This window comes from Manduca sexta, chromosome 16 (genome assembly GCF_014839805.1).
Source record: "Manduca sexta isolate Smith_Timp_Sample1 chromosome 16, JHU_Msex_v1.0, whole genome shotgun sequence".
NCBI classification, from domain to species: Eukaryota; Metazoa; Arthropoda; class Insecta; order Lepidoptera; family Sphingidae; genus Manduca; species Manduca sexta.
The window spans coordinates 4,971,427-4,985,119 of NC_051130.1; the positions used below are offsets into that span (position 1 = coordinate 4,971,427).

Here is a 13,693-nt window from a genome sequence, read left to right on the forward strand (position 1 = left end):
TTGAAGAATCATTTTCTCAAATTGGTTGGGAATCAACAATTAATTTAAATGCCTACAAATTCTTTGTTTCAATCAATCAATAGGCTATCCAGAGTCCAGCAGGTGGTAGGATCATATCTTATCCAATGAATCTGCATAAGTGTTACTAAATTGACAATCGCAGACTTGTAACAATTTTGCGAAATACGCACGCACAATTTCTTTCCATGATACCAAATAGCCCCATCATGATCGCTTATACCTTACGTATGAACTAAGGAAGCATCCTACTTTATTAAAAACTCACACTACAAACTAAGCAAGTTATAAAACTAATCAATTAAATACCTAATTGAAAATTAAAAACACCAAATTACCTAAGAATGAAAGCAATCCAAAAGGGAAACTTAATGCTTCAAGTTGAACTATCGTGGATGAAACAATGGTGATTTCAATCTGCAGTTCCCAGCTACCGCCTCACGACCTGACGTGCAAGTTTGATGACCGCATTGTTGCGGTTTGCAAGGCGTCATGGAGCGCTATAAGTTTACTGCTCGGCCATTTTGCGTGCTTTCAATAGTTACTGAGGGTCAATGGTTCGTGTTGTTGGTATGGATTTTCGAGTTTATTGAAGTCAATGACGTTTTATGAAACATCTTAGATTGAAGTAGAGTTTATTATAACGGATGATGTTGACTGTTATCTACAACAATTATCAAATATATCTTTATGGTGATTGTTATCGTTGAATTTGTAAAACTGATAAAATACTTGTAATTCGATGTGGTGTGTGGAATTTTTATTCTGCTTTTTATTATGAAGTACCTATCTGACCAGGAAAATAAAAATCCTGCTTAGGCGCGTCACTTTAGCTTTTTCGTTAGTGAACTTGTACTGATAAGAAAATAGGGCCATATATTACAAGATGGCGGAGATTTTATTTTCAATCCAAACTATACAAATTAATAAATACTTGGGTCTATCATTAAAATACATAATGCTGTTCATGATTCATGTGGTTCCACGTTTTTCTATCAGCGACGCAAAAAATTAAGAGCTAAGTAGTTATGAGCATGATAAAAACTTGTTTATTTTCATATATTTTAAGCTAAGTCGTATACAAATCGATTCGAAAATCATACTGATTGGGTAGATATATTTGGTGATCCTTGAAAATAGAATTTATAGTAAGAAATAAAACTTACTCATTAGCATTAGTAATTAGACTCACATGCCTAATTCTGCAATTAAAAGGAAAATGTGTCGCTTAAAATGTTTCCAATGAGTTAAAATCAAATGACGAGTTGCAAATCTTAAGAGAAATATCGATAGAAACGCTTCCATATTTTACCTCTGTAATAACATTCATGGAAATTACGAGTCACAAGATACTACTTATTTACGACTCTTTTTTTTCGAATCCGAACCAGCGAAGCGTATTTCTTTGTATCGCAATTGCGTCTGAAACTTATGATTTTAACTTACATTCACGCGCAGAAACTATAAAATTCAATTGTACAAAAGGTTAGAGCTGGAGCCAAAAGATCGTCGCAAAGAAGATAATCGCCGAGTTGAAAAATGCTTGCAAAAAATAATGTAGACTTAAATATGCAGTTAGAACACTAAGGTTTAGGAACTTATTCTTCGTTTTTTGTTATGTCACCACTTTTATTAACGTGAAGGTTGTGAATATATTTTATTGATGATTTGGATGCAATTGGGCATCCATATAGATGACTTGGTTCTTAGCCAAGACAGATTTTTACAATCGTAAACTTTAATAGAAAACGAGAAAAGAAATGTATGGCAATTTCATATCCTAGCCATAGACTAATCGATCGGGTATGTTATTCCAGTATATATTTTTTGTTTTCTATTAGCATTAACGATTGTTGAAAGGCGTGTTGTTTGTGTCCAATGGAGTAACATATAAGCTGCTTTTATTCCGTAAAAGAACACAGAGGGATTTCTCGAAACAATCTTTGACGTAGGCGGAGCCACGAGCAACACCAGGGATTCATTTATAATTTTTTTTGTTGTTGTTTTGAATGACGAGACGAGCTTGCCGTTCGCCTGATGGTAAGCGATACAACCACCCATAAACAGCAGAAACACCATCCAACACCTTGAATTACAAAGTATTCCACTGCGCTCGACATCCAAAGACATGAGATGTTAAGTCTTATTATGTCCAGTAGTTACAGTAGCTGCAATGTTATAATATTCCTCAGACAAAAACACAACAGTGACTATACGCTTCTACTTGGCGGCCGAAATAGACATTGCGGTAGTACCTACCCAGGCGGACCTTCACATATGATAGACCTACCACCAGTAGGTTTTATATACTATATCACTATTATCCCAAGTTACCTTCGACACGTGTATTTACATCCGATAATATTGTAATCCGCAATGAAACAGCACAATGGAAAGATCAGGATCTTGATGCGTATTAGATTAGGATGTGGAATAATGACCGGTTGGCATTGTAATAGTATTATTATGTTAATTATTGCAAGGGTGGCTTCACCGCGCAGTTTACATATTGTTACAACAACCACAATAACGGCTGAATGCGTCAATTAGTTGTATTGTGTAAGGTATTACTTGAGTTCGATTAGAACATTTAACGTATATCCACGTGGCTGACTCTGTGCTGCTTAATTTAGTATGTAACACGAATTATCTTCAGCTTAAAGTGAACTATGAGACTAATGGCCTTTTTAATAAACGATTCCAATTAATCTTAGATCTGATCTCAAGAATATATCAATCAAGACGACTCATTTGTATGTCAAAAAACTTTTGTTCTGATTGTTCTATTTTTGATAGATTGAAAATTGATTGAGATCGTTTGGTGGAAACGGCGGTTAGTGTTATGGAATTATGCGTGACAATATTTTTTAAATGCAGTTCCGCAGTATGTCAGTATACAGTATGCCATCTAAAGCACACGTGCCTTGCTTTACTAGGCTTAGTTGTTTGTTGGTTTCGGTCAACCAGAAACTTGTATGATAATTCGTAACAATCTTATTATAATGTGACCTCAACTATAAAAATGTATAGGTTATACGAAGATATAAGAATAGGAAACTAAATCTGTTCCAGAAGACCTAATCGCTAAATAATATCAAAAGGAAATTAAACACGATATCTATGTTAAAATGATTCTAATGGAATACTTTTAATAAAACATCAATTCCAAGATGAATTTTCAATTCACTGAAGCAGCTAACACAGCATTCCTGGCACAAACAGCGTCTCATTCAAAAACATTTTTGTACTAAAAAAACGGGAACCTTTCTTTCCTTAAACAAATTCCTCGTTACGCGAAACGTCGGGGCTAATCTGTGCACATGTAAACATCCAATGCAAAGCAATTTCTTGGAGTGCAAGTGTAGTGAGGTGAAACGTACAATGGTGCAGTAAGGGTGGGAATCGCGTGCACAATGCCACGTATTTGGGACAAGAACGAGTGTGTCGCCGCGAAAATAGACTTGAGATAAATCGATATAGACGTGCCGGGCGGGAGCTCGGCTGCCCGTTCTTTAAAACTGTATTACTTAAACGACCTTTGTGTATTTCGGGTTTCATTGAAAGTGCTAAGTATTTTCGGTACGAATATTTTAAGTCTTATGTTGTTGTGTTAACTTTCATATCGTATGACGTTAGTTATTCGCATGAAGGACATTTATTGGTGTTTTAACAGATGTATTATTCATATTCACATTAACCCTCGTGAAGTATTATCCCAAAAATAAATACTATTATGATTTCTTATGTTTACACGAATGTTAGACATCGAAATTAAATTGTTTTTCAGATTTTATCGCTGCTTTTTATATTATGATTTTCTTCCGACGTTTTAAAGGTTTTTTCGGACAACCAACACCTCAGTCCACCCCGTGACCATGAAGGCGGCAAAGTCTTCGAAAGGTCGGGAGAAAATCAATATAATATTTTTACGTATTACTTTTATAGTCTATATTGTTAAAATACCTTGGAAACGTCCATCAGTACCTGTATGGAATATGTACGCGGAATATTTTTTTACTTATTGGATTGTCAATTTGTTACTCGTTTCTATCTATGGACGCGAGTTCGATCTGAATTCTATGTAGGCGAAGCGGGAATTTATACGTTACAGTTCCCGTAAAAGTTATTTAAAATTTACTGAAACAACAATTTCGGCTAACTGGCTATTGTATTAATAAAAGAATTAAAAAAAATATGTAAATAAATCACAATTACATACTTTATTTACGAGGAAAAACGATATTCAATATCACATAAACCAATTTCAGACGTGGCAGGCGCGATCGAACTCTCAGAGAGCTTAACTAAGAGATAGCTTCTTTGTTTTAATGAGTTTCCTTGGCGCCAATCATAATTCAAAACTTTTGTACTCTTTCCTTACTTATTCCGTACGTTCTGCAAAGACAATATTATAATGGATGTTTTATGCTTCTTGCCTTTTTTCTTATTTCCGACGTAGCGAAATGACTCCGTTCAAACTGGATTTTAGTTCGATTCAAAGCGATAATAATGAACGAAATGGTAAGGATAAAAATTGTTCGTCCGTATCAGTCACTAATATAGGTCTATTGATTGATTTATGACTTATAATTTGTCTGAGATAATCTGTGGCCCTTTGAGAATATCCAATGTTAAGACGGATTCTTCGACACTCAAGATTTCAGCCGCGACTAATCCCTCTCCATCCGAAATGAATTCTTCGTAATGCTTAAAACTATTGATTTATTGATGGATGCCGGCAAATTTTCTAGAGGCTTGTTCAGATTTTATGTTTCGACGTCATTCTAACTCTGTGTCTTACATACAGGCATAGTTGAGTTCGGTTTGTTTCATTGCAGCCAGTTACCGGGAATTATTTACTAGGGATAGTGGTCTTTAATGCCTAATTAGTTCAGTACCATTTAGATTGCAGAGATTTGTAGCTAAAAGTTTTTTGAAGTGTTGTTGTATATGGATAGCCGTAGCTTATTATTACGCGATTTACTTGTCTCATCACTTGTATAACAATCTTAGATCATGCCTTTATTATTAATAGAAAATGTACCATACACAATGTAGACATAGCTTAGAATTTTCGGGGACAAAATGATTTCGCTGACTAGTCTAGGATATAAATCGCTCTACAAAAGCTCTACGCGATTTGAGTTAATCATTGCTGAAGTATAGCAAGATTTGCAATGATTTATGATATTACCCGCCATTAATAACTGTGAAACATATTACTTGCCAGATATTTTCACTTTTGAACCGCGTGCACACTTGTGTGTTGTAAGTGTGTAATATTTTGTCTTGTAAACTACCACATAGATCACCGATTGAAATGTGTTTAGGCGTAGGAAGCTACTATATTAGGATTTCTTTTTATTATTACGATAAAACACACTTTACATAGCCTCATTAGTTTGATACATTTTTTTTAATATACGGCCACGGTAAAGTGACCCTACTGCATCTGATGGTAAGTGAAGTAGGGTCCAATAAAATGTCGACTGATGAGAAATGATTACCCCACAAAATTATATTGGCCTGAACCAGATATACACAGGCTGACCACGGAACGTTACATACTTATGTGGGCCACTATGGCGGGTTTTAACACCTTGTGTACGGTGGTCGCTATCCGGGCGAATATAAAATATACCCTACCACGAACAAATTATACACACATTACCTTTCCATGTACTCATTACCGGGGTTAATTTTTTATAAGCTGCCAGACTGTACCTATATTAATAGGTAAGGTAATTACACTGGGATTAACATAATATAGACATCGATGTATACAAATAAGGCGTATATAAACCAGCTAAAATTTAATAAGGCCAAAACAATATCAAATGAAAATATTCAAAAGAGCGTTGCTTACGTACCTCGGAGCAAAGCTTTGTGAGTATTCAAGCAAACACTACATAATGGGTAAACTAGACTTAACTCGGCAACAATTCAATTGTTTGCCACACCTACTAAAAGCGTAGTACAATAGCCTAATATGGGTCATGGGATGGAACGGTCGGTAGTACGTAAACACGCGGAATTGACTGCGGCGTTTGGGAACAAAAAGACACCGCTCCGTCAAACGTTGTCCGTTGATGAAATCGTGTTAGCTCGTCCGCATTAGTTGAAAACTTTATTTTGACTGCTTTATACGGGATTGATTTTATAAAAAAACTAAGTTTAAGTTTCGTATTTTGGATGTTTGTATAATTTTTAAAGTAGAATTGGAAACAGCAGCATAATTGTTTCACAGAAAACGAACCTCAAATGATAGGTTACTTTTACGTTTTTTATGATGAGGGTGAATAAGAATTTGGAAGGGCCAAACAATTTGACTAAAATCAAATGACCCACCTGTTTATTAAAAAAAAGAATTCATATTTGTAAATTTGCTCGGGGCTTTGTATGCGTCACTGTTTTCTCCCCGGAATGAAAATAATAATCAAAATAATGTACAGTTTATATTAACTTGTAATAGAAAGCTTTCGACATATATGTAAGGTTATTTTTTTTAATCGGGTCCAATAATTTCCAAGAAATTACCACCTACCAAGTATTAATAAAATTCAAAATTTAAATTACGCGTTTTGTAATGTGGATTTAAAGAATTATGTAATAATATTTTGTTTGTTTTATAAATTTATATTTCCAAAGCTGAACGGATTCAAATAAAAGTAAAAAATTTAAGGTAGGATGAAAATATAAATTGCTTCCCATTTTGTAATTAAATTTTGCTCCGGCGATTCAAATTTACGAAGATGAATCACGGGTCGATTACGAGAGGGAAGCAAAACTATCTTTAACACGAAAAATAAACCTTTATCTACCGTGAGTAATGGACTTACATTTATAATTAAGTACATAATGTACGTATAATTATTATTTTTTGTCTGCTACGATAAAATTATCGTAAATAAATTGTCTGATTATTTCCGTAAGGTTGAAAATAACTTGATTTATCGAATTACGTGTAGGTATTATCTCTTACTTCTTTATAATTTTTATATCCTCTTTCTATTATTCTATCATGTGATATTTTCACAATCATTCCATACATAGTATTTGAAGGTTGGTATTTAACCAGCCGTATAATTAAGAGAAACGAGAAACAACTCAGATAAATCCAATCACAATTTCACATTGTGCAAACAATATTGTATCGTTGTTAGCTGGAATGGTCCGTGATTGTGCGTGGCGGTTGTGGATTCCGCACAATAGTTTCAATTCACAGTTGAACAACCTCGCGTGAACGCTTTGACATTATTGCTTATTATATTTATTAAACCGGCATACGAATGAGCCATAGTTCGACTGCCGCGAGCGCGGAGAACAAAGCGATAATTCACTGGTAAATTCTGCGAATTTGTATTCCTTTCTGAGAATGAAAAGGTGCCGAGCGGCGTGGCTATGATTGTGGGCGGTTAATAAAATATTTTATTATTATTACAACTGTTACTTTTAGATTATTAACAATTTGAAAATAACTAAAAATAAACACTTTCATTTGGATTTATGTTGCTACTTTAATCTAAAATTAGACCAATTTTCAGCAGACTGGCAGCCTCAAAGCCTGTTTGATTCGGTTACCGTGATAAGTTTTAATAAAATCACTTGTATGAACATGGCTTTTTGCTGGCTATTCTGTATGAAAGTTTCAGCCGCACGGGAAGTTTAAAACGGATTTCGGAAAACGGAACGTTCTCGCTGGTCCTTGTTATTTCTACGCAGTCATGGTGTACTACAGTACTAATGCTACCATTTTTAATGAAAATATTCGCTATAACTTAGTCGGTTGTGTTTTTTTAATTGCCATTATCCTATAAATTTGTTGGCATTGCGCCCACACACCTTAAGATTTATGAGAAGGTTTAATAATTATAATACATTTATTTCAAAAATTACATATTCCATTGTATTTTATTAATAATGGCACTCACAATTTATTTGGAGAATTAACTAGAGGACAATATTTTGCGGACTTCCATGAAAATGATAATTGCTGAATCAACTATCAGTTTCAGAGTAATGTTTTACGATGCCCAAAGGACTCTGCTTCATTCTTATTTCTTAACAGATAATAATAAACAGAAGTTGAGAAAGTTTACTAAGATGCGTTCATAACAAAAACAATATCTTTCCGTAGTTTGCTCTTACTCTCTATTGGATTCTCTCCAAGTGATGCCGGTTGGTTAGCTTCACACATTTATCTTCACGTGGCAAAGTACAGCTGAAGAATAACTAAAACAATGACTCACGCTATACTTTTTAGTACTAATTCATTTCTCACTGTTGCTCTTAAAGTTGAGAAAAATCAACAATTGCAAATGTTGCTATGTTTTTAGTTTATATACCTAATAACATTGTATGGATCTAACACTCTTCCTTAATCTGATATTGTATACCCATTCAGAGTTCTAATTACTATGAAAATGTAACAAAGAAAATAATAACAAAATAAAAATGATTACTTAAAACATTAATAACTTGTCCATGTCGATATTGAATGACTCGAAACCAACAATTAAAATTATGATTATATTATCCTCTTGAGCGGGTTTCTTTTATTTCAGTTACCCTACATCTATTTCGTTATCTCGATCGTAACTTAAAATAAGAACCACTAAGTGAATTTTGAGCCGAGTTTAGCGTGGGAGTTGGGTCATTAATCAATCAGAAGGCCCGGGGCGTCGAATCAATCATCGACCCTCATTTCACACTGATTTACACGTCTCGAATGCTGGACAATATTGAGTTAATTTGGACGACTTTATTACTAAGAATTATTAATTGCAAACAAAATTTTATGGAATTAATATAAAATTTTAATATATTTAATATATTTTTATGTCTTATTGATTGATTTAAAAATATCTTCAAAAACTTCTATGTTGTAACTTAAAATACTTCCTTTTTTGTCCACGAATGTTATACCCAATACAATTGTTTCTATAGGTACTGTGAATAATGTATATTGTTTCAAATGTAAAATAAAATATTTTCTAGTCTAACCATTGGGGATTCTGTCTAGCTCAAGCCTGTATCAACAATGTACGTGTGTGTCAATTAAAACCCTTTTAGTGGAAACTATTTCGGTACCGGTATTTGCTTAAAATCCGGATGAAAGACCCGCAAAAATTTACTGCGAAAACGCCTTTTTTATAATTGCAATATCTAAATCCTAGGTTACCATATTAGATTTTATAGGACATTATTTTATTTGGTTTGCTGTGGAAGTGATCGGTTTAAATTTTACAACATGCGTTCTTAATAGAACGTACATATATGAAAGAATTTGGCTCACCATTCTCGCTTGTAAGTTAGCATAAATTTCGTGTTTTTTAAATCTGACATAAAGCTGGTCACACACAGCTGAACAGTCCCAGCGGTACAGCGATACAGGAAGGCGCTTCCTGGAAAAATCATTGGACATAAATTTCGTACGAGCGCGATTAAAGATGTCTGTCAACAGAGCTCTGGCGCTGTCAGAGAGTTGTCAGTCACTAAAATGACACGGTCTTCCTTTCGGCCAAAATGCACTGCATGTGGTCAAATGTTTAACCATTTTAGCGGTTTGATTACATGATACTGGGGAACAAAATTGAGCTCTCAGTAATTGAATTAAAATTCGTTATTATATATAAAAAAGAGGTAATATTATTGTTTTTTTTTTATGTTCTTTTCAAATTCTTCCCTTGTCATGTTTGATTAAAAAAAATACCGAGTTTTAAAAAACACTTTCAAACAGCTTAGTCTTTGGTCGCTTGCAATAAATTCTTAAATGCACATATATTTCAAATTTAGCTTTACATTTTTTATTCTCTTAAGCTTTTAGAACTATAACCGAGTTTCAACGTTTTCGAGTGACGTTACTCAGGTTGTGTTTATTGTTTTTAAACCGTTTTCGGCGACGTTCAGCAGGACGCATGGATATCCGCCTTTGTTTCATATCTATATCCAGATTAGAAGTATTAAATGATTATACGCGGCCCACGCATGACCGCTTTATTAAAACTTTGTCTGATCTCTAAACCGTTTTATATTTGAATATATTACGCGATAAAACGTAATCAGTACGTGAGTAAAGCCATATATTCTAAACTAACTGAACATGCGACACCGTGTATTTCTTAAAAGACAGTTTTGATGCAGTATTATCAATAGGTAGCTAAGCACTAAAAGAGTGATTCTTTTGGATATTGTGTTTATTTTCTTCTATATAAAGTACCTAATGCTTGTTATGTTTCGTCTTATTAATCTAGGTATTAACGTCGAGCTGAGTGCAAATTGTCTAGAGAATTGTATTTAGTCTGTTAGTCTAACACTTCTAAAGCTCATTCATAGAATGGCTAATAAGAGTAGATATTAGCCGTTTTACGAACGGACATCTCCTCTAGTAGAGCTTACGGTTTCAATAAGTTTCCATGAATTATGTTCTACCCGCATTTATATGCAAGAGAAGAAACAAAAACGTTTATTTTCCTTTGCGAGATATAATTTTAATACTGAAACGAACCTACCATGTATGTTACACCGTTACAAAATTATTTTGACGCTCTTATTAGATCACTCCGGGGTCGATCAATTCCAATTTCCTTTTGATTCATACAAACTGTCCCGCCGTGATTTAATTGAAAATTCTAATTTGTTTCAGATCCATCGACGTGCGACACGAGCCAACTTCACAATATTATATAAGAATTAGACAAATATAGATAAGAATTCGAGCAAACGACGAAGCGCCTTGAATCGATACATCAATTACGTTAGATAATTTAAATTAAGTTAAAAGTTAGTGTAGACAAGTGGCAAGGTGTGCGGGGTTGTGACTGACTCGGTGACTAGCAGCCGTGACGTGTTGCCGCGTGCGTGTATAGCGGAGACGCTGGTGGTGGTGGTGTTCGATGCGCGGGTGTGGCGTGGTGCGCGTCGGCCGTCAGAGGGCGTGAGAGCGACGCGCGCGTGCGCGTGGGACCAGCAAGATTGAGGTGGTGGCCGGGTGCGGTTGGGGAAGGCGCGCGCGCGTGCGGCCGCTGCACGCGCTGGGCCGCGCGGCCGGCATGCTGGCTTCGCAGCGCTCGCAGTCGTGCAACGAAGAGGGCGCGTTCTTCGGGGCGCGCGCGCTGCGAAGGCCTCGCGGCAAGGGCAGCGGCAGCCCGCCCTGCTAGGGGTACGCCATGTCGCTGCGCAGCCTACACCGGCGGCTCTCCTCCGCCAATAACACGTGAGTCTTACTTAACTATTACATCTTGCATTTTACCATTACGATTACATATTATACAGGTCGCTGTAAAAAAGTTTATATTATAATAATATCAGAATCCAGAAAACAATACGTTATGATTCTATGAATCAAAATAAACTTTTCAATACGTGTTTTCAATAGCCAATTCAAATTACCGTGATTGTTATAAAATAATTCTATATTGCATTATCTATCATGGCAATTGGTTATCGTACACGAGGAATGTAGTTAACTGAAAATCCCTAATTAATGTCGATCTAATTTCACTGGCTATTTGTGTTCTACGTGCAGGAAATTAATTTGGCACCCAACGCGCAGCCATTAAATTTCGAAAGATGACCGAGTATTCTGGCGACAACTCATTAAAACGTCGGACGGGCATCGGGATGTGAATATTCAATTACCGTGCCTAAAACTAGGCAGCGCCGCCGCAAACTGCACTAGTTACGTACGCCACAGTTCACATATAGTGGAAGTATACAGTCTAACATAAAATGTTCTAGGTCAAAAATATCACTGGGAGAGTAAATAATATATCCATCAAAAACAAACGCTAATGTATATATGAATTACATACTTATTATGGCGAGCATCGCGATATTCTTCAGTATTCAATGCTCGTTCCATTAGATGCTTATTATTATGAACCAAAATATGGCAAAACAATATGATATATGCATTGAAAACAAACACTGATTAATATGGCGATCATTGTGATATTCTTCTGTAATAAGTGCTCTCTCCATTAGGTGCCTTATGATGAACGAAATATAAGTGAAATTTGCATCTTTGGTATAATTTCGACTTCTGGGTTTTAGTGTGATCGTGAATTTTGTTTAAACATTGTAAGTATTTATTAATAAATCAGTCCGCTTGATTATGTATAATCTATGAATGTGTTTAAATAGACATAGAATTATGTTCCAAATGGAATTTTAGACAGATATCAGACCTACAGCTTGAACAGAGAGCGCTAAAACAGACTTTATAATTTCGCTCATACATTTACATGCGGTTGGATCCAAATGACTAACATAACTGTTATTTCATAGTTAATGTATGTAAATTCCGATTAGTATTGCTTTTAAGTGCCTTTTGGCTTTGTATCATTGGCTATTTCCAAAAACATTATCAAGTATTCATGATGCACAGTATCTCTGTGTTATATGGTTAAATACTGTCTCCAATGCTTTGAATAGGTCTCCTTTATTTAGAGGATATAAGCCCTAGTCCACCACGCTGGCCTAGTGAGGGTTAATGGATTTCATATTATTTAGAATTAATTTCTATACGTACTAGCATCATATGAAAAGCTATTGATAGTTAATATCAATTATACATAATTCAACATATGGTGTGACGAAATATTCAAGACTAAAATACTACCGTTGAAATTAAAACAATAAGGGAATCAGATTCCTAATGAATAATTAGAATTCTAACTTTTAGTAAGAATAAGAGCTATTAGACATAGTATCTAATATATTGGGCTAAAATTCAGTATTTGAATATCATAAGACGCATTAATCCTAGTATTTATTAATGAATAAATAAAAAAGCGTGAAGATTTTTCGGATAAATACTGGAAGCTGACAAAATGTAATCTTCAAACAAGATAAGAATCAATAACATAATTCACGATTTTGACTAAACGAATTATTAGAAAATGACTTCAATAAAATAATAACACAGTAGAGACTGACATAGTTTTATTTCTTCCGATTTTTTCAGGTATTTTTAAATAAAAAAAACCGTAATAAAATTCAAAAACTAGTTTCAATATGTAACATTCGTGTAAACATAAAGAATCACTATAATAGCTGATGTAATACATTTTTGAATTCAAGAAAAATCGATAGCACTACCATTTTGACTTCGTATTTAGACATGACCAATCATTGTCTAAACGTCGATAGCAAAAACATTTTCAAATATACTTAGTCTGGCCATAAATACTGTTACACTTAATTATAAAAAAATATTACATTTGAATTTCGAATCTGTCATTTTTATACGATTGTTCATTGTGTTTTCTCATTTTGGCGCCAATACATTGTAAAATATTTTGCGATATTAAAATGGTGTGGGGTGATAAAGAGAACCGAATCGCTGTGATAGCATTACACAAAGTAGGTATGGAGCCAAATGCAATTTTTAAAACTCTCCATACACTTGGTATTAGTAAAATGTTTGTGTACCGGGCTATTAATAGGTACAATGAGACCTCCTCTGTTTGTGACAGAAAAAGATCTGGCCGTCCACGTAGTGTTCGTACGAAAAAGGTGGTCAAAGCAGTAAGGGAAAGAATTCGAAGAAATCCTGTCCGAAAGCAAAAGATTTTATCTCGGGAAATGAAGATAGCACCTAGAACCATGTCGCGTATTTTAAAAGATGACTTAGGACTTGCAGCCTATAAGAGACGCACTGGCCATTTCTTAA

At 34.7% G+C, this 13,693-nt stretch overlaps 1 protein-coding gene across 5 annotated transcripts in view; it reads left to right on the top strand.

Annotated features, from left to right (window-relative positions):
* LOC115443258 (potassium/sodium hyperpolarization-activated cyclic nucleotide-gated channel 2) overlaps positions 1-13,693 on the top strand; it is a 241,383-nt gene that overhangs the window by 27,214 nt on the left and 200,476 nt on the right. For all 5 annotated transcript variants that reach the window (XM_037439114.1, XM_030168587.2, XM_030168588.2 and 2 more), the window contains exon 2: positions 10,664-11,233. In XM_037439114.1, coding sequence (XP_037295011.1) covers positions 11,187-11,233 — 47 coding nt within the window. In that variant the 5' untranslated portion in view covers positions 10,664-11,186. The remainder of the gene's footprint in view (positions 1-10,663; positions 11,234-13,693) is intronic.